Source organism: Puma concolor, chromosome A1 (genome assembly GCF_028749965.1).
Source record: "Puma concolor isolate L17-30 chromosome A1, mPumCon1.1.hap2, whole genome shotgun sequence".
Taxonomy (NCBI): Eukaryota; Metazoa; Chordata; class Mammalia; order Carnivora; family Felidae; genus Puma; species Puma concolor.
Window position 1 is genome coordinate 31360192 of NC_141667.1, and position 27710 is coordinate 31387901.

The 27710-nt window shown below is 42.3% G+C and overlaps 1 protein-coding gene across 2 annotated transcripts in view; it reads left to right on the forward strand.

Moving 5' to 3' along the window:
• EGFLAM (EGF like, fibronectin type III and laminin G domains) overlaps positions 1-27710 on the forward strand; it is a 187149-nt gene that overhangs the window by 97966 nt on the left and 61473 nt on the right. For both annotated transcript variants that reach the window (XM_086677412.1, XM_086677413.1), the window contains exon 7: positions 1068-1234. In XM_086677412.1, the coding sequence (XP_086533538.1) occupies positions 1068-1234 (167 nt within the window). The remainder of the gene's footprint in view (positions 1-1067; positions 1235-27710) is intronic.

Sequence of the window (27710 nt, forward strand, 5' to 3'; positions counted from 1 at the left end):
TATCATCTCAATATATGATCAATGAGATATTTTACATTTCTTTTTTTTTGTCCTTTAAGACCCAATGTACATTTTACACTTGTGGCACATCTCAGTTCAGATTAACCATATTTCAAGTGCTGACTAGCCACATGGGCTAGTGCTATTGCATCAGAACACACAGGTTTAGAGGAGTAAGCAGTGACACAGGGTTATCTACTGGCTCTGTGATGTGGATAAGTCCCTTAAATAATGGCCAAAAAATGCTGAGTGTTTACCATGTGATGCCAGGCAGTATGCTGAGGATATAGCTCTCGTTTAATCTTTATGATAGTCCTCTTAGATAAGTACTTTTATTATACCCATTGTACAGATGAGAAAATAGAGACTTAGAGAAGTTAAATAGCAGCTAGTAAGTAGTAGAGGCAGGATTTGAGCAGCTATGAGCAACCCCAGATTTGTACCCTTACCCTCTGCATATTGCTTCCCAGGTGGGAGCTCTAAGTGAGGGCCCACATTCTCTAGAGGGTTCTTAGCAGAACCTGTGAGAAGTCAGCGAGTTAGCACAGTTGTACAATTTTGTTAAGAGCAAGAATGGCCACGAACACAATCTTCGTGGGTTTTCCCATGGTCGGTCATGCAGTTAGTCACCCTATAAAACTTAACATTTGTTTACTTTGTGAACAGATTGTGAATAGACAGAATCTGTGCTCTCCTGACCTCTGGGAATGGCGGCTGTTTGGGGAGGGTTTGTTTGTGAAACATCTGGAAGGCACAGTCCTTGAAAATGAACTCCTCTGTGGGGGTCTTTTCACCATAGTCAAGCTCATGCCGAGGAAAAGCAGATGATCTTGAAACAGGGTTTAAAACTGACCCTAAAAATGATCTACTTGCTTTTATTGGCAGGGACTTAAAAATTGTGACCTATGATTTAAAATCAAGATGACTTTTAGATAGGAAATGTTAACTCATTTTTATAAGTGTTGCTTCTAGAGTCCGAATGCTGAGTTTACATAGCCAGCCTCCCTTCCCTTTGCTCTTCCTGAATTACTGCTTCTTGTTTTGTTTTGTTTTTTTAATCAATAAAGACCAGATTTTGACAAGAGTTGGACCTTAATCCAAGAGCGGATCCAGATGGACTCCATGGTTATCAAGGGCCTTGATCCAGATACCAACTATCAGTTTGCCGTGAGGGCCATGAATCCCCATGGCCCCAGCCCTCGAAGCCGGCCCAGCGACACCATCAGGACCTTCCGTGAGTACCAGGGCCCGTCTGAAGGACAGACGTAGCTGCATTGCTGAGGTTGCCTTGCGAGGACCCACCTGACTGGGGTCTCTTAGTGCCCTGCAGGAGGGCAGCCTGGGATGAGGTTATCCCTAGCTTTTCCTGCTGTTTTCCCAGCACTTTGGAAGTTCGAGGCTCTCAACAGGGACAACAGGCTGTTTCTATGTACGGGAGGTCAGCGGAAAGTTTATTTTTACATATGATCCTTGGGGAGTTTGAGGTCAGTTTTCTTTCACAATCAGAACAAATCACATACCAAGATGATGTGCAGCCATCCCCCAGCTCTGCCCTTTTCATCTTTTGAGAAAATGGGTTCATCTTAGGGTCATAGGAGAAAAGATAATGCTCCCAGACTCTTCGGGATTTGTGTTTACCTGCATAACCGAGGACACTCAAGTAAAATCAGTCCCTCTGAATGATGGTCAGGGAGAATTAAAGTCATTGTTAGGTGGACGTGTAGCTGGGGCTCTAGCCAATGGCGGAAGTTCCTGTTTGTCATAGTGGCTCGTTGGAAGGCTGGGGGAAGCTTGGGCCACTGTCTATCAAATCACCTGAGGACTTTGTGAAAAGTCAGATTCTGATTGTGGTCCAGGGTTTAAGATGTTCCTGCATGATTCAAGCAAGAGCCACACTTAGATTACTTACACCACCTGCCGAAGCTGGCTTAGGAATCCTTGTGTTTTGGAAATGAGGGGCACATTTATGTAAACTTAGAACACTGTGTAGTGGGGAGATCTCAGAATTGAAATGTTGGCACTTTTTGTTTGAAAGCTCTGTCATCTTTTCAGTTTTAACAATAAATTCCTCCAGGTTTCTGTGTCCAAAGATCTCTGCTACTCCTGGGTCCTCTTTACCCAGGAGAGGAGCTCTCAGAAAAGAAGCCTACCTAACACCATCAGTTGCCTTTCTATTGGCTAACACAGAGCCCTACTTATATTGTTAGTCGATCTAAATAAACGCCTTCCCTGTCCTCACACAACATCCACATGGCTGACTTCCAAGGCCATGGCTGTTTCCAGACTCACTACATTCCACAAGTCCTAGGAATTTTGGCTTATCTGAAAAAAACCCTTACCCTGACCTTGAATTTCAGGGCTCCTTCCTTCAGATTGAATTGTTGGGGGCTATTGGGCTATGGTGAGGCCACCCCACATAACTCCTATATACCCCCACACCCAAATACACACACATACACACCCCCCCCACACACATATACATACACAGACCTACAATACACACACACACACACACACAGTAACTATGATCGCCCAACAATTGTTTCATTGTTCTTCAGAATTTAGAAGCTAACACTCCCCAGTCATATGACAAGGAATGAACCTCCTTCTTTCTAGAAGAAATGTTAACAATTCTATTTCAAATAGACAGAGGGTCTCCTTCCACTCTTGCTGCATGAGATCCATGCTACAATCCTTAGTTAAGCTCTGTGGTGCATGGCCAAAACTGGGGCAGCTGTGGCTGGGGCAGGCCCCGGGATCTGACTGTTGTGAAATATGCAGTTCGTCGTTTTGTTTTATAGACTGAGCAGGTGCGCTGTGTGGTTGTACCCCGCCCCCACTCGCTTCCTCAGTGCCCAGCTCCTCTGCTCCTGTTTCCTGGGCCAACCCATGCTCACTTCTTTCCCTCCAGGCCTGCTAGTCTCCTTCTCCACAGAGACTGGGAAATTAAGGCCAAGATGTAGCCACTTGTGCTGGTCCTGGCCGTGGGAATCACCAGAGGGGACAGAAGTTGGGGCATCTTGTAAACTTTGTTTTTTTTTAAACTGCAACACTGGTCTGGTCTTGCAGTTTCTGATAATTATTTCCCCATTTGTGAATTAAGCGGGATAAGGTGTGTGAAATTGCCTCAGAGACACGTGACATTTCGTTACACTTGGTCCCCAGTGTGAAGTAAGACCGTATCATGGTAAAGTAATTGCGTGTAGGGGAGAAAGCTGGTTCAGTGAAAACTCTCAATTTTGAAATATTCTTAAATAAATAAAATTTAACTCTTTCTTACGTATATATAGTTATTCAACTCAGGAAAATAGCAATAGCATTGATTAGATGGTTGGTTTCATGAACATAAGAATGTGCTGTGTTTGGTATTTCAGTTGGGAGTTGTTTTCTCACGTTTGCTTCAAATATTTTTAGGAAACCCTGTATTCTGCCACATTCACACTTCTTACGTTGCTATTAGTTTAGATTATTAGTTTCCCAAGCCCGTTTTTCCATATATGAAATTACCTAGTCGCCAAGTAGCACTTATCTGAATTATAATAAATTCTCAATCTCAGAGCTGCCGCTGCGAAAACCATGTCTGTGCCAGGCCCTGCACCAGGCATGTTACCTAGGCAACTCCATGCCAGTTCTCACAGAAACCCTGGGACGGAGGAACAGCATCCCTTTGAATAGGTTTTTAAAAATCGAGTGTTTGAAAGGTGACAGATTTTGCCAAGAATCCTAATTGTAAAGGCAGGATTTGAACTCAAGCTTAGCTGATGGCAAAATTACTTCCCCGAGCGAGATCCAGAAGGAGGGAGGTTCTTATTCTTCGAATGCAAAGTAGCACGAGAATGGCAGGGTCAGCGTCAGCGGTTAGATAAAGAACAAGGAATAGTCCTGCTGGTATCTGCGGACTAAGAAAGTTTGCCAGCACAGAACGAACCTATAGATTTTTTTTTTCTTTTAAAAGTTGTGAGGTATACCGTACATTACAAAAATGGGAATAAAACATACACGCAGGCCTGAAATTCAACTGGTCCTCATCGGCATTTACAGCCCGCAGCCTTCTGATTGGTTAGACGGGAGGCAAGCCAGTTGTTAAACATTTTGAAGGCTGCCCTGAGGGGGTCTGTGAGATCAGTATTTGTGCCTGTTGGGTGTTCCCTAGTCCTCTTCGTTCCTCCTCCTCTTCTTTACCTCAAGGTCCATCCCGTACGGATGTTCTCTTGGTGTCCTACCTTCTTTGCTCCCCGAATGGTGAACTACAGAACAGAATGCTCACGCTGACTACCAGAGTGCAGAGTGCCCAGTGGGGATCCTTAGATCCCACCCTGGACGCCACCACAGTCTGGGCCCCTCTGTTGCTTAATGGAGACCTACACATACCTCATTTCGTAAGGACAGCTAACACTGACAGCTCTACTGACAAAGCATTGGCTTCCCCTGAACCTATTAATGCCAGACCGTATTAGCGGCTTAACTGCTTAAGGGGACAATGGGTAGATCTCAGGTGCTAGTGTGTGTCCTTGATGAACGCCAGGGCCCCCTATTTCCCTGACTTCCACCGGCATGAGGAAGAGCAAGGGTTTGATGGCTTCCCTGGAGTGTCGCCAGCCAGCTGTGCCCAGCTTCCACATCTTGCCTCAGCTCCACCAAGTTACAAGTACAACGGGAAGAAAATACTAAGGTGTTTCAGCACCCAGGTCCTCTGACCAGAAACAGAATCATTTCAGTGACCTTGAGTAACAAGGTTACTACCCTATATTTATCTCCATCCTCTCACTGGTGACTTTCCATACGTATCAGGGCCTATACTGTTCCCCTTAGGAAATACAAAGACAAAGGTCACGGTCTGCCACTCCCTAAAGTTTATTTCTTCAAGAAAGAAATGCCAACATTGTAATTTGCCTTATTGTTCCATGGCAGTCTTTTTCTCCTGTGATTGATCTTATAAATTAGCCAGTCAGAAAAGGGGGCTCTTTGGAACCTCGAGGACACAGGTACATACGTGTGGGCTTTGTGAACGTGCGTTCACCCCATCTGGTGGTCACTTACTTGCTGGGATCCAAGCTTAGCTTGGTTGAGAAGGATAGAAGGCGTCAAAGAGGGCACGAACTGGAAACAATAGATGCGGTAGAACAAAAAAGCCAATTTTATTTTTCTTTTTCCCAAAGACAAATGAAAAAATAACTCACATGTTTGACCAACTCTAGGGTTATGTAAATTTCCCTGGGAATGGAACTTGGTCCTACCACCCTGAACCATTTAATTTCTCATGGTCTTTCTTCACTATTTAAGCAGAGAAAGAACCAATAAATTCTTCACTGAAGTACAATTGGTATAGTCACAGCAGTCCCAACGGAAGGTGCTACTTTGTTCCTCACCAAAGTCATTTTGCTCTTTCCTGCCTCAGGGCTTTTGCACCCCCTGTTTCCTCTGCCTGGGACTCTCTTTTCCAGATCTTTCCATGACCAGTGCCGGCACTCCCGTAGCTCGGATGTCACTTCCTCAGACAGGCTTCATTGACCTTCACACTCAGCTACCTCAGCCCCATTCCTGCTTTAATTTCTCCGGAGTGTTTCACTGCCTGAAACTATTTTATTATCTGTATCTCTCCTCCAGGATAAGCTTTCTTGCTCAAGGCTGTGTTCCCAGCACCCTGTACAAAGTCGGTGCTCAATAAATATTTATTGAGTACGTGAATGACTGAATGTGACTTAAGACAAGAGCCCATGGGATGAAATCAGTCCATGTGGTTCACAGGAAAAGTCCAACTCCAGAACTGCACAAAAAAAAAGAAAAGAAGAGTAAAAGAGGGAGGGGGGAAGAAGGACGGAAGAAAGAAAGCAGAACTTGGGGGTTTAAGTTTAAATTCAAGGCAATAAGGATGGAGAAGAGGCCTTTGAGAGAGATTCCAGTGATCCAAAGAGCCCAGTTTTCTAAGAAGGGGATGAGGAAGGGAGAGACATTTTCTTTTCTTTTTAAATGTCTATTTATTTTTTTGAGAGAGAGAGACAGAGAGAGACAGAGTGTGAGTAGGGGAGGGGGAGAGAGAGAGAGGGAGACACAGAATCTGAAGCAGGCTCCAGGCTCCAGAGCCCGACGTGGGGCTCGAACTCATGAACTGTGAGATCATGACCTGAGCTGAAGTCAGACGCTTAACTGACTGAACCACCCAGGTGCCCTGGGTCCTTGTCTTTAATTGCCTGATTGTCTCCCCAGAGACCTGTTTAGCAAGCTAGGGTTCCTTGGTACATGTTGTCACATACCTAGACACAGAATAGATTTCCTTTATCCCCAGTCACTAGCAAGGGTTCCTATTTGGTAGCAATGCCTTGAATTAGGAAAGCGAGCGGGACAGAATGTAGTGGCATGCTCTAGGGATGGGTAAGAAACTGGAAGGGACTGGAAGCAGTTTCTCTCCAAATCTCCATGACATATGTACAGCTCACTGCCTGTGTTGGTCAGTTCCTATGAAAAGTCCTCACCAAGCCTTGGAAGTTCCTCACTGCCCCCAAATACTGTACCTTTAGATGGAGGAGAATCTGTCAGGCATGCCTGGGTCTGAGTAGAGAACCATTCTTTTATTACCTTGCTATGAGAACTCCAGAAAGTCACTTCATCTCTCTGGGCCTCAGTGTCCTCATCTTTAAAATGGGTATTGGGGCGCCTGGGTGGCGCAGTCGGTTAAGCGTCCGACTTCAGCCAGGTCACGATCTCGCGGTCCGGGAGTTCGAGCCCCGCGTCAGGCTTTGGGCTGATGGCTCAGAGCCTGGAGGCTGTTTCCTATTCTGTGTCTCCCTCTCTCTCTGCCCCTCCCTCGTTCATGTTCTGTCTCTCTCTGTCCCAAAAATAAATAAACGTTGAAAAAAAAATTTTAAATGGATATAATAATGTCTGAGGTAGGTAAAATTTTTTATTTTTCAAGGTTATTTTGAGGAAACACCTGTGAAACAGAGATTATGACATCTGCCCACTTTTCGAGACAAAGGGGATGTTGATATGTGTTTCCTCCATGCATAATTTCTGAAGGATGGTGTAACTGACCAGGTGATTGCTAACCTGTCAATTGATTTTCCTTTACGACTCTGTGCCCTGAGTTCTGCTCCTGGGACCTGAGGGCATTAGAATCTCGGAATTCAGAAACAAAGGGTCAGGGACAAAAACTGTCTTGACCGAAGTGGAAGAATAGAAGAGACTGCCAGAGTTAGGTCAAGTAGAATCATTAAGATGGGTTGGGTTGGTTGATGGGTTTTAAAAGGCTGCGGATTTAAAAGACATCCAATAATTAAAACTATAAGGAACATTGAACTTTGCTAACAAAATTTCATCTCTCTCACCACTCAAGCACATCCCAAATTCAGGCAAAAAAGGAAGACCTCGTGGTTATGATACTGTACCTCTGATTTTTGTTTGCTTGTTTTTAACCTCCCCAAAGTTAACCAATTACTTAGGGATCAGAATATTTTTCTATAAAAGGCAAGGCAGTAAATATTTTAGGATTTTCGGGTTCACTTCTGCTGTTGTAGCGTGAAAACAGCCATAGACAATAAAGAATGTGTGTGATTGTGTTCCAATAAAATGTTATCAATGGACATGGGAAATTGAATTTCATATCATTTTCATGTGTTACAAAATATTTTTAAAGCTTTTTTTCAACCCTTTAAGAAGGTAAAAAACACTTAACTCATGTACTATTAAAAAGGATTAAAGAAGATAATTTAGGTGATACAGGCAAACTTTAACATTTCAAGAAGTGAGCAGTCTCTATTCTCAAGGGTCCAGAGAACTGCAAAATGGGGCAGAAGGCAGGAAGATTTGCAGGAGAAAGAATGAGAAGAAGCAGGAAGAGAAAAATAGAAAATGAACAAGGAGAAAAGTGTAGAGCTCACAGTTGGCTTGGCATTTGGGATTGGCTGGCTGGATATACTGCATTTCTGGTTTAAGAGGAGCATTTATAGGAACATGCAAGATACCTGGGTTTCTGTTTACTGATGTGCCCCCCCTCCCCCTACTCCGGCAAAAATGGCTCCATCTTGAGCTTAGACATTTATTTCCTCAGTATAAAAACAGGCAGCTCGGGGCACCTGGATGGCTCAGTTGGTGAAGCATTCAATTCCCGCTCAGGTTATGATCTCAAGGTTCCTGAGTTCAAGCCCCGCGTTGGGCTCTGTGCTGACAGCTCAGAGCCTGGAGCCTGCTTCAGATTCTGTCTCCCTCTCTCTCTCTGCCCCTCCCCGGCTTTCTCCCTCTCTCTCTCTCTCTCTCTTTCTCAAAAATAAATAAACATTAAAAAAATTTCTTTTAAATAATGGCAAGCAATTGGACTAGATTTGGCCAGTGGGACATAATCAGCTGACCTCTGTGGTATATTTCTGGGGTTCCCCCTCAAATTTTAAGGGATTGTCCTGAAAATTTGGGGAATTTTCCCTGTAGCAATTTTGTCAAACTTGGAAGGAATCATTTGGTGCATGCTGATGACATTGTCTCCTTGAGGCAAATCCCTGCAATTTAATGTTCACATGAAAAGTCTGAAACAAATAAGAGCCCCCAAAGAAGCCTGCAACCTCGGTGGCAGGTTGGTGCTGCTCTCCAGGGAGAAAGAGAAAGCTGTTCTGCTGGGCATTCCTCCCTGAGCTTGGGTTAGGCTTGTAAATTCGTGAGCTTCGTGGATTTGTAAATCTTTAGAATGTAAGACCGAAAAGGGAGCAGGAGAAAGAACAAATCATTGGTTTCCCCCATAGCCTAGATAAAAATGCATTTTAAGTGTGAGGTTTGTGCATAAACATAACTTCAGACATGATTGTACATTCAGGTGCCCTCCGCAGTAATCGCTCTATTGATTTGCTAATGCCTCGTTGCATGTAAATCTGAGTAGCGCTCATTTGCACAGCTTTATTGGTTCTAAAGGGAATGATTCACTTTGCTGTTTAAATACCTGCTACCCATTAATTGTTCTTCTGAGGCCTTGGTACATCTTACATTACCATACATTTACTTATAATCACTGTGCAGGTATTTTACCCCCTCTGCCTAGCTAAGGAAGAAAGACTAAAATAAAGGATAAGAAAATATAAGTTTCCCAAGAAAAGGCACTTATGGTGCTCTAGTTTCTTTCTCTTTTCTTTTCTTTTTAACGTTTATTTATTATTGACAGACAGACAGAGAATGAGCATGGGAGGGGCGCAGAGACGGGGAGACACAGAATCCGAAGCAGGCTCTGGGTTCTGAGCTGGCAGCACAGAGCCCGATGCGGGGCTCAAACCCACATACTGTGAGATCATGACCTGAGCGGAAGTCAGATGCTTAACCCACTGAGCCACCCAGCGCCCCTCATGGTGCTCTGGTTTCAGCTGTAGCATCCGTTCATTGGCTCAGCTGCTATTTAGTGACCACACCCGAGCAACCATATGCTGTTTATGGTACTCTCGCCTCAATGAATTGTGAAACATTAATAGATTGAAGCCCGACGCGAGTGTTATTCCCTAGTTTTCCTTTTGTTTCCTTCTATTTCCTTATCACTCGCTTTGTTCTTTCTTGTATACTCATTATTTCGTAGTTAATCTTTTCTATTCTGTCCTTGGGAACACTTCTTGCTTTGACACAGTTCTCCACTGGGATTGTCTCTTAGCATCTAAATCCCTGAATCACTCAGGTTCTTTGATGACAGAGTAGGACCACAGTACTGGTTTAGCACAGAGAGGGGGCACCTGAAATCAGCTTGATGCAGTGACAGACGTGTGGGCGGTGACAGTGCATGCTGGCTGAGTCTGGCGGATCTCTTCTGATGATACAACCAAACGTGAAACAAATAATGTGCAAGTAAGAAACAACCACGGGAGAAAAGATGACTTCTCTAATGATCTTGGGTGTCAGCAGGCTCTAGAAGGAAACGAGGGCATATACAGTTGCTTCATGTGAAATGAGTTTAGTGAGGGAATTTTTTTTGCAAAAGTTTGGGCAGATGTAAGGAAACCAAAAGGATGCAATTACCAGCATCTGGAGACAGACGGGGAGAGCCATCAGGCAAGAGCTGTGACCTTCAGACATGTATCCTGTGACAACCTAGGGGAAAGGAAGTTGGGGAACAAAGATGCTGACTCCTTTCCTCCCTCTGTCCACTTTCCTGCTGATGCTCCAGATGGTCAGATCCCAGCTGGAAGCCTCACAGGTCAGCCTCCCAGGGCCCAGGGCAGAGGCGAAAGGAGCAGAGATACATGCTGGAAGACTGGGGGACAGAGGGAAGGAATCCACTGAAAAAAGTCATAGTATAATCTCGTATAATAAGAGATTGGTGCCTTTTACATGGATTCCAAAAATATGGACTATGTTTTGGTCTTTCTCTTATTGATTGAGAACATGACCCTTACCTCATTCATCTTTGCCTTTTTAGCATTTTGCCTGGAACAAAGGAGGTAGTCAGGTCTCACAGCCAAACTTTTGTCCACTGCAAATTTATAAACTCAGAGTGGGCAAGGACAGTGTCCTCGTTTTGCACTGGAGACAACTGCAGCTCAGAATGACTCAACAGTCTTCTCAAGGTCACTTGGTTGCAGATCCTGGATAAGAGCGCAGTTTGGTGACAACCTTGTTTTCCATTTCATTCCTAAAGTTTGTGGGATTTCTTTTTCCTAAAGAATCAGTGCCCCCAATTTATTTTACAATATACCCATTTACTCTTTCAAACAAATATTCAGTGCCCACGGCGGCCAGGCACTGTTTCAGATGCTGGAGATTCAGCAGCAAACAAGACAGACAAAAAGAATCCCTGACCTTGCAGAGCTTACATTCTAATCAAGGCAGACAGACAGTAAACAGGTCAGTTAAAACATGTAGATAGTATGTCAGATGCGGGGATAAGGGCTATGGTGAAATACAGAACAGAGAAGGGGATAGGCAGTATGAGAAAGCCTCCTGAGAAGGTGACATTTGAAGAAGGCTGAGGTGAACTTTCTGGATATATGTACCTCGACCAATAGATCTATCGATCTATCTATCTATCTAATCTAATCTGTCCATTCATCCACCTGGGGGAAGAATGCTCCAGCCACATTCAGAAGTCCCAATGCAGGAGCACCCTGGGGTGTTCAGGGAAGAACAAGGAGGTTGTGTGGCTGGGTTGGGGGTATTTGGGGGAGGAGCCTAGAAAGAGATGAGGTAAGAAGGGGTAGGAAGTGATGGTAAAGGTTGACTAGGACCTTGGAGGCCATTGGAAGTCATTGGATTTTGCTTTTTCTGGGACAGAAATGGGAAGACTGGGAGTTCCCCTTTTAGTTAGGTTTCAGTGAAGCCACTCTTACCGGTGTGTGAAAGGACTGAAGAGGGGCCAGAGTAAGTGAAGCGAGACCAGTCAAGACAACCGTTGCAATAATTCTGAAGCAGTAATAGCTCTTTCTGTTGTCTTTAAATAGAAAAACGTAATCCATACTTATTATTATAAAAACATTGAAATAACATTAAATATGGGAAAAAATAAAAAATGAAAATTATATCTAATCTCAGTATCCGGGCATAGCAACTATTAACATATTGGTATATAATCTTCCAGGGTTTTTTTAAAGCCAGTACTGAGATCTTCGTACATAAAATTTTTCTGTGTAACAAAATGCTATACACGTCTTTAAATATCAACAAATGTAGGGGCGCCTGGGTGGCGCAGTCGGTTAAGCGTCCGACTTCAGCCAGGTCACGATCTCGCGGTCTGTGAGTTCGAGCCCCGCATCGGGCTCTGGGCTGATGGCTCAGAGCCTGGAGCCTGTTTCCGATTCTGTGTCTCCCTCTCTCTCTGCCCCTCCCCCGTTCATGCTCTGTCTCTCTCTGTCCCAAAAATAAAATAAACGTTAAAAAAAAAAAAAAATTTTAAATATCAACAAATGTAGATCTACATCATTAAGTTTAATAACCATAGTGTATTCCATTGTAAAGCTCTACTACATTTATTTAATTCTTTATTGATGGACACTTAGTTTGTTTCACTACAATATACAATATCCTGATTATGTTCTTACTTAACTTTCAGCTTGTCTACGTTTCTGTTTCCCCCTTTGACTTTGCTGTAAAGCACAGTGGGTCAGGACTGTTACGCCTTCCTTATATTTGTCGATGGATTGACTAATGTTGCAGCCAACTGGTAATATGGATGGCATTTGAAACCTCAGACTCTCACCTGCTTTTTCTGACTAATAGTGAATATTTTGATAGGTAATGTACATAGTAAAGTGCATTGTTCATACACACTTTTAAGACAAAACTATTTTTCAAAAGAAAAGAATCATTTGCCTTAAAGCTCAGGTCTCATATTGGAATTTTCGTTTCCAGCTCCTTAACTCCACTTGAATGGTGAGCTACAGATCTGCCAGAGATCATGGAATAGTGCTGCCATCTTACTGGAACGGTAGTGTCTACCATATTTAAAAATGTAAATGTATGTCTGTTCTGGCCCAGTGGAATGTTGCTTCCTGGTCCTAGTCATGTGGTCTTAAAGGAATTTCAAAGGCCACGCATCCAAAGGATCACAACCACTGGGGAATGACCAACAACTCCTAAGGAGGTAGTAGGAAGACTCACCCAGCAGATGGTGGTAGTTCACGAGTCATCCAGCAGATGGCAATAGTTCACAGACTTTTAGAGCTGGAAGAAGCCTTTAGAATCAGTTTGGTGTCACCCTCAGCGGTTGAGATGAGGGCGACACAGAGAAGTTCCCTTCTGTTGCCCAACGTGATAGACTTCTTCCATGGTTAACTAGTCCCAATCAAAATGGGAGAGGGCAAGTGATTTCAGATTTTAGTATCTGCAGTCAAAAGAAAAGTTGGCGAGCAGAAACTGAAGCAGAAATAGAGATCCGAGTCCTGAATAACATCCTGCTTGTAATCGATGCTGAGTCCTCATGGTACCAAGAACTGATAGAATGAGTTTCTAAAACAAAAGGGAATAAAGGGCTGTTAAATTCAGAATTAGAACAGCTAAAATTACAAAAGTGAGAGATTAGAAAAGCTATAAACAACTTGAAGTCAGGCCTTTTTTGATTGTGGTTTTGTTTTTTGCTTCATACATCGCTACTGCTAATTTTCTGTGTGAATCTGGAAGATGTTTTGAGGATGCTGGAGGAAGTAAAGAATTTAGTTTCTGAATATACAGTGCTTATTTCACTTATTTATACATTCTTTTGCCAATCCATTTTTTAAAGTATACATTTAGTGCCTATAATATGCCAGGCAAATTCTGGATGTTGATGTCTAGCAGTCAACAAAGTAGATGATCCCTGCCCTCATTGAGCTTATATGTGGGAGAGTCAGTCTCAGAAAGTAAGTAGATAATAAAATAAGTATTTATTATAGGACACAAATAATATGTCTTTTTAAAAAATGTTTATTTAGTTTTGAAAAAGATAGTGTGAGAGCAGGGCAGGAGCAGAGACAGAGGGAGACAGAATCCCAAGCAGGCTCTGCACTGTCAGCACAGAGCTGGATGTGGGGCTCAAATCCATGAATTGTGAGATCATGACCTGGGCTAACATCAAGAGTCAGACGCTCAACCAACTGAGCCACCCAGTGCCCCAGTGATACGTCTTTAATGATGAGTGTGAAGAGGAAAAGAGAGTAAGAGGGCATAGAGGATAGTGGGGACTGCTGTCTGGAATGAGCTATCAAAAGAGAGATTTGAGGGGCGCCTGGGTGGCGCAGTCGGTTAAGCGTCCGACTTCAGCCGGGTCACGATCTCGCGGTCCGTGAGTTCGAGCCCCGCGTCGGGCTCTGGGCTGATGGCTCAGAGCCTGGAGCCTGTTTCCGATTCTGTGTCTCTCTCTCTCTCTGCCCCTCCCCTGTTCATGCTCTGTCTCTCTCTGTCCCAAAAATAAATAAACATTGAAAAAAAAAATTTAAAAAAAAAAAAAAAAAAGAGAGATTTGAGCAGAGTCCTTCCATGGACAGGGAGCAGTAAGTGCAAAGATCCTGGGGTGATGACAGCCTCAGGATATTCCAGGGATAGTAAGGAGGCTCGTGTGGCAGGGACATGATGAGTGAGAAGAATGATAGGAAGTGAGGTCAGAAAGGTAGCCAGAGGCCAGGGGTCAAACATTGTGGGTCCTGGGGAAGACTGGGTTTTATTCTAAGTTAGATGCCAAGCCCTTGAAGTGTTTTGAGCAGCAGAATGATGTGATCTGGCCTACATTTTAAACAGGATCATTGCGGCTATGGTGTGGAAATCAAAAGAAACCAAGGGAGACCAACAAAGAGGCAATTCTGTAGCTTTAAGGAGAATATACATGAAAAGGAAAGGTAGAGAGCCAAACCAAATCATGGCATTTGGGAACTAGCAGGTGGGTTAAGGACCTCGCCAAACTTCCACAATTTTTTGGTAAGGAACTGAAAAGTCACCACAGTAAGGGACTAATCCCAGGTCCCAGTTAGTGGCCATGAGTGTTAGGTTCATGGGACTTCTGGCGAATGCTCTTTTCATTTCCTACCCACGTCTCTGCTGCAAAGACCCCATTTGCATGCATGGTCAGGCCCTTCCACGTAAGAGCAGAGTCACTTCTTAATTTCCTGTATCTCCTGCATACTTGTAGCTGCTTTTCAGAGCAAGGGGACTGTTGCTTCCGTGGTCCCAGTTTCTTGAGATACTTCTTTCGTTGCACGGCTCCACTTCTTTCAACCAGAAGTACTGGGATTCCTTCTCCTGCCTCAGGGCTTCCAAGAACGCCTCCTGACCCTGAACCCTTGCTGTGTCCTGCTGCACAGGACATTCTAGCTGCACTCATGCAAACCCTGTGGTTGGACTGAAGATGTTGTGTACAGTCAGAAGGTGGCCCATAGGGACCTGGTTGTGAACCCAATAAGAGGTTAAGAAGCTTTGGAGATCGGTATCCCCAGGCCTTCTATTGTAGTAGACTCCTGCAAGATCTTTGTGTCAGATCTGTCTAATGCATGTCTTAAAGGCTGCCTGAATGCTCAGCATCATTTGGGGGCACCATAGAGTAGTAGTCCTCAATGAGGGGTAATTTTGCCCCCTAGGGGGCAGGTGGCAAAGTCTGGAGGCATTTTCATCCGTTACAATGAGGGAAGGTGCTATCGGCATCTTGTGGGTAGAAATGAGGGATTCTGCTAAGAATCCTACAATGCCCAGGACAGGCCTCCACAACAAACAGTGATCCATCCCAAAACATCAGTAGTGCTAAGGTTGAGAAACCCTACTATAAGATAAAAATAAAATTAGAAAATCTAACCCTTGCTCAAAATAAAATGGCTATCGGACTGGAAAAATAAACCAGCATTCAAAAATATCAGCTAGAATGAAGGATTTCTCAAACTTTTTTTGGACTGCAACCCACAGTAAGAATATGCCCTTGCACTACAGCCCAACACACACAAACATATCTGTAAATGTGTGTGTGTGTTTGTGTGTGTATGTGTGTGTGCAAATGTCTCACAGGACAATACTCACCCATGCTAAATGCAGAGCTTAATATTTTTATACCACTCGGTTCCATTTAAAAAAATGTGGTCGCGGGTCGCCTGGGTGGCTCAGTCGGTTGGGTGTCCGACTTCGGCTCAGGTCATGATCTCACAGTCAGTGAATTAGAGCCCCACGTTGGGCTGTGTGCTGACAGCTCGGAGCCTGGAGCCTGCTTCCAAATTCTGTGTCTCCCTCTCTCTCTCTGCCCCTCCCCCACTCATGCTCTGTCTCTCTCGGTCAAAAGTAAACATTAAAAAAAATAAAAAAATAAAAATAAAAAAACGTGGTCACGCCCCACTGAATTATTTTTTACTGTTCACTAATGTGTTTGAAATCTGCAGTTTGAATAATACTGGATAAAATATGGAAGAAAAGTGAACACAGTTTCATGTAAATACATAATAGCATGGAAGGACATGAAGTAAGGGTATATTCTGTACAGAAGTCACCAAAAGGATTGGCCATTAATTTCACAAATAGCTATTTTTGCCAGACCTTCTTCAAAGAGAATTAAACCCGTTCTTGCCTTCCTGGGATTCATGATCCAGTCCAGTGAACAGACTATCATACAACTACCTGTATAGTGATGTGCACTCTGCACATAGAATGCACTCTGCAGCTCAGAGGGGGAACAGTGATTGATTTTGTGGATCAGGAAACTAGGGGGTGAATTGGTGAAGGTTCCCCAGTAAGGTGACATCAGGGATGGCTGAGTGGGATTTCTCCAAAGGGACAGGGGATGAAGAACAAGAGAATCCAGGTAGAAGGTTTTCTGGGTGGGGTGTTGAGGGAGATCTTTGAGGATGTGCATGAGGCCGAAAGATACAGGGCACGAAGGCAGAATGTGGAAATCCACGCTGGACCCCTGCACTGGGCTAATGTAAAACCACTCCCATTAACATGTTACTCTCTCCTGCTCTTCCTGTTCACAGGATAAATGCCACACTCCTTAGCCTGACATTCACAATCTTTCATAGTCTAGCTTCGGCTAACTTTTCTTGCCTTATCGCTCCTGGCAATCATAGCCCAAGCCCTCCACCCCAGCGGTGGTATACCAGGGGTACCCACTGTCTCCGGAAGTCTGTGTGTTCTTCCACATCCTCATTTTTTCTTGCTCAGCAAATTCCAGCCAGATGATAATTTCTCCAGGTGTAGGTTTCAAGCATGGAAAATGGAAATTCTTCCATCGAAAGCATTGTGATGCTTCCATTTGTTATTCAGACAGTGAATTCTCAGAATTAGCATTTCATGATTTTCTCCCTGATGGAGAAGGGTTTGTGACGCTCAGGGCTTGGAAACCCTCCACTGAACCCCTGGCTTCTCCTCTCTCTGTGTCTTGGTTTAATCAATATGCCAATATCTATTTGAAAGTGAGAACAAATTACTCTTGTTTCCATTTATTTTGAAAAAAAGTTTCTTGGGCACAACTTAATCCATGACCCAGAGAGAATTTAGCTTCCTCCTGTCACAGACTCTCTGTGGGGTTTTTAATCAATTGTTAGAGAAGATTGTGGGTCAGAGTAAGGACTTAAGCCAGACTCCCTGCCCTGAGTTCAGACTGGCTCTACTCCTATGATGATATTCACAACATAGGATTGTTTTCTTCACGACAGCAGACCATGGGACCCTCCCAGCCTAATTGTTATCACCAGTGGTCTCTTCTGTAGCTCGTCAGTAAGGACTACTGTCTACTAAAGCCATGCAAGCTTTAGGAATGTGAGTTCACTCAAGACATTTGAATGTATTTTTAAGTCACTTGTATTTCACCAACACACAAAAATCATTTGAGGCAGTTTGTATACATACCCATACGCACATACATTCACACACCGTAATTAAAAACAAATGTGGTAAGATGATCAGAAACCAAATCAGAAACACAAATATAAATGTATGAGGTGAGATAGTCACTGAAGTCCTGGGTGCCACTAACCTCTAAACTTATTATCAAAGACAAAGGAAAGATCAAGGTTTTACGGAACTCTCCATATCTGACTCAAGAATGCAATTCAGTGAAAATAATTTTTTTTCTGGATACAGCTGTTGGAAGAAATTACCAAATGAATCATTATATAAAGAATATTGAGGGGTGCCTGGGTGGTTCAGTCAATTAAGTGTCCGACTCTTAATTTCGGCTCAGGTCATGATCTTATGGTCTGTGAGATTGAGCCCCGCATTGGGCTCTGTGCTGACAGCATGGATCCTGTGTGGGATTCTCTCTCTGTCTCCCCATCTCTCTGCCCCTTCCCTGCTCATGTTCTCTCTCTCACTCGCTCTCTCTCTCTCAAAATAAATAAACTTAAAAAAAATAATATTGAGCATTATAATACTGACCTTAATAGTGATTTAATGGGTGAAGAAATATTTTTTGTATAGCTAGATTTTTACTGATCCTCATTAAAAATTGGGCCGCGGTTGAGTTATGGCATTTCTCTGGGGATAATCAAACTTCACAGAAGGAAAACCCTTAGAAAATTAGAAGCATTGATGGTTAATATGCTTTCAGAATTATTCAGCAAATTCCTCATGTATATTTTAGAGATCAGCACCGAATACATACTGTTATTGAATACTGAGGTTTTTCCTTTAAACTGTAGTTCAAAGGGATATTTCAAAAGTATCTTAATTCCTTTTAGTCCACACACTCTCTGTAGGTGGTAGAACTTCCTTTGCCCTCCTAACCTGTCTATATGAATCCAATCAAGATAGGTCACCTTATGGACTATGTGTTTCAGCCTCAAGTCATTTCTTTACTTCCCCAACTTCTTCTCTACACAGAAATCACCATCCTGATTCCTACGGTTTTTCTTTCTGCTGTAGAAATCTTGTCAGTTTGTGTCTAGGTACAGGTCTTTTCATTTTAGCAGCAATATTAGCTCTTTCAAATTTTGGTGTCCTTTTTTTTTCCCCCCGGCTCAGACAAGTTTTATTTTTATGTTTTTGATTCATATTTATGTTTCCATTAGTCTGGTAAATACTAAATAAATACCCATAATCCCTTGGCTTGGCTCTTGTCCTCTATATCCACATCCATATATATTATTTTCTCTCATATTTTTTTCATCATTTTGGGAACATTTCTCAGGTTCACCCCCACATCACTAATTCAAGCTTCCACAGCATTAATTTTGGTCTTTGCTATCTTAGGTGTGGCTTTTCATTCTCTGAATAAAGTTTTGCCTTTGTTACGTTGCTTCCTTTTTCTTATGAGCAGTTTCAAGCATAGTGAAAAATGTCAGGATACCCCTATATCCATGACCCAGCTTTGGGAAATCTTAATGGTTGCCATATTTTCTTCAGTGTTACAAAAATAAAACCTCACAGGGGCGCCTGGGTGGCGCAGTCGGTTAAGCGTCCAACTTCAGCCAGGTCACGATCTCGCGGTCCGTGAGTTCGAGCCCCGCGTCGGGCTCTGGGCTGATGGCTCAGAGCCTGGAGCCTGTTTCCGATTCTGTGTCTCCCTCTCTCTCTGCCCCTCCCCCGTTCATGCTCTGTCTCTCTCTGTCCCAAAAATAATAAATAAACGTTAAAAAAAAAAAAATAAAACCTCACAGATACAGGGACATCCTGTACCCTGTCCCCAGTACCTTCCCAACACCATCCTTCTGTCTTCTCCCTGGAGATATATTTGCACTATGTTATGATTTCCCTACACATTTAATCAATATACTAACGTGTATATATTTATAAACTATGGGGTATCGTTTTGAGTGTTTCTATGATAAATGCAGTGACACGCAGGTATCCTTTCGTGGTAAACTTGTGTCTACAACATTATGTTTTTGACTCTCATGCGAGTTGAATTGTAAAGCTTGAATTCATGCAACTTCACCGCTGTATAATGTTCCACCACATAAATACACTATAGTTTATTTATCAGTTATTTGGATTTTAGACATTTAAATTGTTCCCTTTTTGCCATTAAAAACAACATTGCAATGAGCAATTTCATATATGTTTCCTTGAGCCTGTGTAGAAGAGCTTTTCCTGAGTATGTGCTTCCAAATGAAATTGCTGAGTTGTGCATGTGTATCTTCAACTCTGTCACCGGGTAGAAAATTGGTCCTCAGGGTGTTTGTAGTTATCTCCATGCCATGGGCAGTGTGTTCAAAACCTTTCTTGCTGTAGATCCTTTCCAGTGCTTATTATCAGACTTTTAAATAGAGTCAATCTGATGGAGGTAAAGTGATATGGCATTATTGTTTTGATTTGCATGTTCCCATTTCTAGTGAAGTTAAACATAATTTTATAAATTTATTAATCATTCTATGAATTGGCCGTTTATATGTTTTACCTTTCCTTATTTCTATATATGCCTACATATATGTAAATATACATTAATTTATTTAGATACATTAATGATATATATAGTGTACATGTATATATCATTACATAGTATGTATTGATAAGCATTAATATATACATTTAAAGACTAATCCTTAGTAATATGTGTTGCAAATATCTTCTGCTAGCCTGTAACTTATGTTTCACTTCACTTATAATATCAATTAATAAACAGAATTATTTTATTCAATAGTTAAATATCTCAATTTTTCTTTTATGATTTCTGCTTCCTGTGTTTTTTTAACTACTTCCTTTTCCCAAGGTCATTAAGCAAAATTTTGTTTATCTTATAAATTTGAAAATTTTGCTTTTCATATTTAAGATCTCAATCTACCTGAAATTTACATTTAGGTATGGAGAACTAGGAGCCTAGCTTCATATTTTTTTTTCATACCAATAACCAGTTGCCCAGCACCAACTGATGAGTCATTCATTAATCCTTTTCCCTATTGATCTGTAGTGGCATCTTTCTAATGTATCAGCTCCATACATTTGTGTATCTGTTTCTCAGTTTTCTGTAGTCTATTTCTCTATCCTTTCCTTGATATCACACTGTCTTAATGTCTGCAGCTTTATAAAATTATGTTATCTGGTAGGTAATTCTACACTCATTCTTCTTCGAAATTGCCCTGTCTTTCCTTGACCTTTACTAATCAATATAAATTTTAGAATCAGTTTTTCAATTCCGTGAAAAACTCTGTTGGGATTTTAAAGTCAGAATTATGCTGAATTCTATATTGAATTTATAAATTAATTCTGGAGGGATTGTCATCTTTATGATATAGAGTCATGTGTATTCAATTTCATCCATTTATTTGGATCTTTCTAAAGTCTTTAAGTGAGTTTTGTCACACTTACTCTCCAGTCTCTTATACTTGGAAAGCTGTTTGAAATTAGTTTAATCTGTGGATCTTTCTTTCTCTGTTTTTTTGTAGTCACAATATTCTTTCCATGCACTTTTCCCATGTCCTTTTTTAAAAATTATTTTTTCAAAGTTTTTATTTATTTTTGAGAGAAACAGAAAGAGCGTGAGCAGGGGAGGTACAGGGAGAGAGGGAGACTCAGAAGCCAGATGTGGGGCTTGAACTCACAGACTGCAAGATCATGACTTGAGCCGAAGCAAGTCACTTAACGAACTGAGCCACCCAGGCACCCCTGCCATGTACTTTCAAAAAGAATATGTATTCTCATATTTTGGTGTCTAGGGTTCTATATATGTCCACTTGATCAAGCTTTGTAATATCCTTGTTCAAATCATGTATATTGTCAGCCTGATCAGTTACTGAGAGAGACACATTAAAATTTCCCACCATATCTCCCTGTATCTCAATCTCTTTCTCTCTATATATGTGAGGTTGTAATATTAGGTACATACAAGGTTAGGTTCATCTTATATTCCTGGTGGTTCCTTTAATCATGACTTAGCCACCATGTTTAACATTAATGATGCTGTTTCTTTTTTCCCTGAAAGTTTATGTTGCCTAATAATAATATAGTAATAATATGGATCCAGTGGCTTTTGCTAGTGCTTGAAACATCTATTACATCTTTTTTACTTTTGATCACTCTATGTCTTATGTTGTAGGTACTTTCTGGAAACAATATACAGCTTACCTTTTAAAAATCCAATCTGACAAGCTCTGTCCTTTAGATGGCAAGAATTTTTTTTTACAGTTATTGTAATTGTTAACATGTTTTATTTATTTCCGCCGTTTTGTGTTCTTTACTCTGCTTTTCTCTCTCTGTTTTTTTGTTTTGTTTTGTTTAGTTTTTTGGTGATGAGGGGTGGGGAATCTTTGTCTTGGTTTCCTTCCTGTTTTCTATAGGATTAACTATATTTGGGACACCTGGGTGGCTCAGTTGGTTAAGCTTCCAACTTCGGCTCAAGTCATGATCTCACAGTTCATGAGTTTGAACCCTGCGTCCGTCTCTGTGCTGAGAGCTCAGAGCCTGGAGCCTGCTTCAGATTCTGTGTCTCCCTCTCTCTCTGCCCCTTCCCTGCTCATGTTCTGCCTCTCTTTCTCAAAAATAAACATTAAAAAATCAAAATAAAAAAAAAGGATAGACTATATCTTCTTAGCCCCCTACCTTTCCCCTCTATTGGGATGAATTATGCATTCTTTTATTTACCATCCATAAATTGTTGACTTCCAAACTTTTATAGTCTCAGGTTAATCAGTATCTATTACCCTCCTCATAAACCTCAATCTTAACAGCCTCAATCTAAGTGAATTCTTTCTTGTCTTGCATGTTCTCTTTCAGTATTTTTATTCTACCCAATAGCCACAGGTTAGGCTTTTTTTTTTTTTTTTTTTTTTTTTTTAAGTAACACGTCTTTAGATTTATCCAAATGTTTACCAGTTTCTCTGCCCACTACTCTGCATCTTATTCTTTACTTCTTCTTCCTGAAGTATACTTTTCAGTAAATTCTTGAGGGTCTGTTAAGAGAGGGTGAGAAACTTTCTCTAACTTTGTGATTGAGTCTCTGTTTCACTGTCGTTGTTGAAAAACTATTTAATCCCGTATAAAACTTTGTGATGGTAATGATTTCTCCTAGCATCGTGTCTCAAATTGGAGAGGAGGAATGAGAAGCTATCACCGTCTCTGGTTTAAACCAACTGGTGATCTCTAAAAGAGAACTGGACCACAGTTGATGTCCAAATGTGAAGCCACTTCAAAGGGCACCACGGAGACAGTGGTGTTCCCACGCACACAGCATCAGTCATCCCGCGCTGTGGGGCAGGGTGTCTCCCTCCCCACTGCACTGCAAGCTGCACGTCTTCTGTCTTTCCCACCTCAGTCTCTGTTCAACCTCCTGGGTCCCAAGTGCAGGGTATGAACCAAGCCCTGTTTTGTACTGGCCGGATGGAGATTACACCATTTACATCAGTTTTGTGTTTGTTACTCCCAGTCTCTCCAACAGGATCCATCTTTCACTCTCAACTTTTCTACGTCATTTTCATCAACACACGTATGCCATACTCACAGAAAAGACTCCCTTGACCCCACAACTCTTCCCCTACCATCTCATTTCTCTGCTTTCCTTCAAGCTAGAGTTACTGTGTTGTCTATATTCAGTTACCTCCCCCCTCCCTTTTTTTGACCTCTATTCACTGTTCAGCCAACTCCAACCTGCCTTTACCCCCACTGCTCATGTGAAGAGGGCCAATGACCTCCATTTTTCCAAACGTAATGTCGTCCCATGAACATAGCACACACCATTCAGTTGAAAATAATTTTAAAAAATAATGAACATTTTTAATACATCTGACTAGATAAATCTCTAATAGAATTACAAAATTGAATAATGCAATGCTTGCCAAATTATCCCACAGAAAGAGAGAAAAGGAGAGAGAGAGAGAGAAGAAGAGGGAGATCTCACTTTTTAAGCCATATCCTCCTGACACTGTGGACAATAGTTTTCTGCCATCAATAATTGACAATTGCTACGAAAGTCCCAGTAAAAATGGCTGACTAGACATTTAGAGCATTGGCATTGACCAGATTAAAATTGCAGTCTTTCACAAAACATTTATTTTGCACTTGCCATGTGCAGAGCACACTCTAAGATTTGGCTCTTGCAGAGAACATTCAGTCATTCACCTGTTCTCTTAGCTAACAAATACATATTGAGTGCCCGCTGTATACATAACACTGAATTCTTAATGCCAGCCACCATTTCAGCTGTTCAGAAATGTTCTTGTTGCCCAGCTAAATGGTATGCTGCCCTTTCCTCCCCGAGTCCCCAGGTGTGGCCATGGAATGTTGTCAGTGAATTATAATTCATCATTCTCTGAGGTTACAAAGATTCCAAGTGTGAAATTTCTAGCACAGCATGGTGAAAATATGGCCTTGGGTTTTCCTGCTGTGTTTGCAGCCACCTCTTACAGCCACCTTACATTATGCTTTGCCGGTGCATCTCCTCCTTCAGTGGGTAGCAGAGAAGTAAGTGCCTAACACCTTGGTGGTTTCTGGCCGTTTGCTTAACTTTCCACGGCCCCATTATCCATAGAAAGGGAGGCTCTGAGGGAGAAAGATACAGTGGCTTGTTCTCTGTTGAATGGTTTATGTTCTTCAAAAGGCGACACCCCACAGGGGTTATGCACAGTTGGTGCGGCCCCTGTGTGTGTGTGCATAAAGATAAAGGAGTTTAAGAAGCTTTGAGGTGAGGGCTCTAATGGTCACTCCATGCCTGGGGTATCATCCTGAGCTCCAGTCAGATGAGAGATTCCTGAAGCATGAGCAGAAAAGAGCGAACGCTTCTGCCTACGGCTGGTACTTAGAGCAGCTCTGTCCCAACACCCCACTCCTACCACTGTGGCAACATACCCTGGATTGGTTAGATCCATTCAAATTGGAAGAAAACATTCAGGCAGATTATTTGGGGAGAAGGAAGGAGCAAGGGAAACCATTCAGTGTCCTTGCAGACCCTCTGAGTCCTTATGCTGCCGAGGCTGACGTTGAGCAGGCTAATTTTATGCACAACCAGAAGTCTCTCCCAGTGACCTTCAGGTTCACAGGGGAGCTCTTGTGCCCCACCCCCTCAGCATGCACACAGTCGGTGGGTACATTTCCCAAGGAGAGGGTCTAACTGTGTCATTGGATCCCCATCCATTTCAGTTAGGAATGCACTGAAACTCCAGCATCACAACCACCTTCACTGCCAAAGACAATATAGTAGAAAGGGAAGTTCCAACAGACTTCCACTTGCACCTTACTGACCCAAACTACCGAGATGCAAAGGAGGCTCAGAAATCCAACATTTAGCTCCTACAGTATCTACAGAGAAGAGGTAAGGGAGGAGGGATTAAGGTTGAAATATCCGCCTTGCCCTCTGATATGAAGCCCTCCTTTTGGTAGATTTTCACATGAGGCCCCTGCGGGTGGTCAGTCTGGATATGGTTGTTTAGGCTCAGACATAGGTCCTGGTTCCATCATTTTCAGCGAGGGTGGCAGGACTAAGTTCATAGAGCCCAAGCCAGAGTAACTTAATGCAGAAGAGCCGCTTGAAAGACCAACCCCAGAAGAGGTGCAGGATATGGATTCTTTTCCGGGAAAAGTCTGTGGAATGATTTCTTTAAGATCTCAGAATTATTGTTAGCTTTTAAACTCTTTATGTGAGGTCCTCTTGTCCCTAGACTTTTGCTATTTAAGAATCCAGATGAATGCTACTGTCATATATTTTTATTCTGCCTGCATTGTTTCAAAAGTTCACTCTTTTTATTTCTTACACATTTTGTGAATGTCTTCAATGTGCCAGGGAGTGAGTGAGGTTTTGGTGTCATAGTAGAAACCAATATGGACAGTATTGCCTTCTTCAAGGCACTTTCAGTCTATTGGGAGAGTCACATTTATGAAATCATTCTACAAATAAATATGTAATTGTAAGTTAATAATGCTCTAAGAGAGGACAGAACCATGAGCGTATATAGGAAGGGAACCTGACTTTATCTAGGGTTCAGAGAAAACATCTCTAAGAAAGTGATTTTGAACAAATACAAGAATTTAAAAGGCAAAAGCTGGGCAGTGAGAGATGAGATTTCCAAGCATAGGGAATAACATGTCTAAAGTCCCTGAGGTGGGAGATATGTCTCTGAAATGAAAGAAGAACCAGTGTTCTTTCTGGGTGGAACAGGATGAGAAGGAATAAATTGCTGTGAGATGGGGCTTAGCTAGAGTAACAAGAAAGTCTCTGAAGCCACAAAGGCCACAGGTCTGGCCTGTCATTTTTCCATCCAACCAGCCGAATCTTAAATATTTGTCCTGGAAGGGATGACCTAGTTTCTGTCCATGACACATTGCTTCACGGGGGACCCTTTTCCTCCAGTCCTTCTTGTTTTGGTGAGTGTTAGGGTTTTGAGGTTGCCCAGTTAACACCACTTTCCCCTTTGTCCATTTTCTGAACCAACAGAAATACGGCAGCAGAGTCAGCAGACAAAGAATCAAATTGCCATCCTTATTTCTGATAAAGGCCGGGCAGAGAACGTAGCTGACTCTACAGTACAAAGTGGGTTTGTGGACTCCCCTCTGGCTAGGGAAGAGCCCGCGTGAAGGAAAGCCTGCATTTGCAGCAAAGTCACACCTGCCCAGGTCACTGCTTTCCACTTTTCTAGGTTGAGAAAGAAGGTGGAGGGACCAAATTTGCCCCCAAGTCCTCCTCCCCTGCCCCAGGTTCTTTGATAGATTAGCTTCAGTCAGTTCAGAAATGTGTACCAAATGCTTCCATCCAGCCACCAGGCTACTGTCTCTCCTTCTGTAGGGAGGGAAAGGGGTTGGACAAGAATCCAACAGTATTTTGGGGAACTCTCTTTGCATGATTACAACTTCAGGAGTGGGGAATAACTGTTCCTCTCTCATCCGTTGCCAAGAGCTATTAAGAGAAGGGACTGCAATAACCTGGTTCTTATTAATGAAGATGAATTCTGATGAATGATATCCTATCTTCTAGGAGGCTTATAATATTGAACAGAGAGCCACAATCCCCAAAGCATGTAACTTTTGTGCTGAACTAACTTCTTTTTTTCTTTTTCATCCACAATAAATAAAATTCCCCAGTTGTTTCTTTTTCAAACGCTGCTTGGAATAACAGGTGCCACCAATATGTCTCAATCAAAAGTGTAAACTTAAGGGTCACAGAATGTTAGGGCTAGAAAGGATCCTTAGGTCATCAAATATAATCCCATTCCTTGCTTTATTAGAAAACATGAGACCCAGAGAGATTAGGTGTCTTGTCCAAGGTCACATAGTCATCTGTGTCCCTCTCCTAATTATCTGGGTTCCGTGACCAGGGGTATTTCCAACTACACCATGTTGATATATCAGAGAAACTCACTATCTGGAGAACATTTGTGATGCTTTTATTTTTTTTATTTTTTTATTTTTTTTATTTTTTATATATGAAATTTATTGTCAAATTGGTTTCCATACAACACCCAGTGCTCATCCCAAAAGGTGCCCTCCTCAGTACCCATCACCCACCCTCTCCTCCCTCCCACCCCCCATCAACCCTTAGTTTGTTCTCAGTTCTCAACAGTCTCTTATGCTTTGGCTCTCTCCCACTCTAACCTCTTTTTTTTTTTTTTTTTTTGTTCCCCTCCCCCATGGGTTTCTCTTAAGTTTCTCAGGATCCACATAAGAGTGAAACCATATGGTATCTGTCTTTCTCTGTATGGCTTATTTCACTTAGCATCACACTCTCCAGTTCCATCCACGTTGCTACAAAAGGCCATATTTCATTTTTTCTCATTGCCACGTAGTACTCCATTGTGTATATAAACCACAATTTCTTTATCCATTCATCAGTTGATGGACATTTAGGCTCTTTCCATAATTTGGCTATTGTTGAGAGTGCTGCTATGAACATTGGGGTACAAGTGCCCCTATGCATCAGTACTCCTGTGTCCCTTGGATAAATTCCTAGCAGTGCTATTGCTGGGTCATAGGGTAGGTCTATTTTTAATTTTCTGAGGAACCTCCACACTGCTTTCCAGAGCGGCTGCACCAATTTGCATTCCCACCAACAGTGCAAGAGGGTTCCCGTTTCTCCACATCCTCTCCAGCATCTATAGTCTCCTGATTTGTTCATTTTGGCCACTCTGACTGGCGTGAGGTGATATCTGAGTGTGGTTTTGATTTGTATTTCCCTGATAAGGAGCGACGCTGAACATCTTTTCATGTGCCTGTTGGCCATCCGGATGTCTTCTTTAGAGAAGTGTCTATTCATGTTTTCTGCCCATTTCTTCACTGGGTTATTTGCTTTTCGGGTGTGGAGTTTGGTGAGCTCTTTATAGATTTTGGATACTAGCCCTTTGTCCCATATGTCATTTGCAAATATCTTTTCCCATTCCGTTGGTTGCCTTTTAGTTTTGTTGGTTGTTTCCTTTGCTGTACAGAAGCTTTTTATCTTCATAAGGTCCCAGGAATTCACT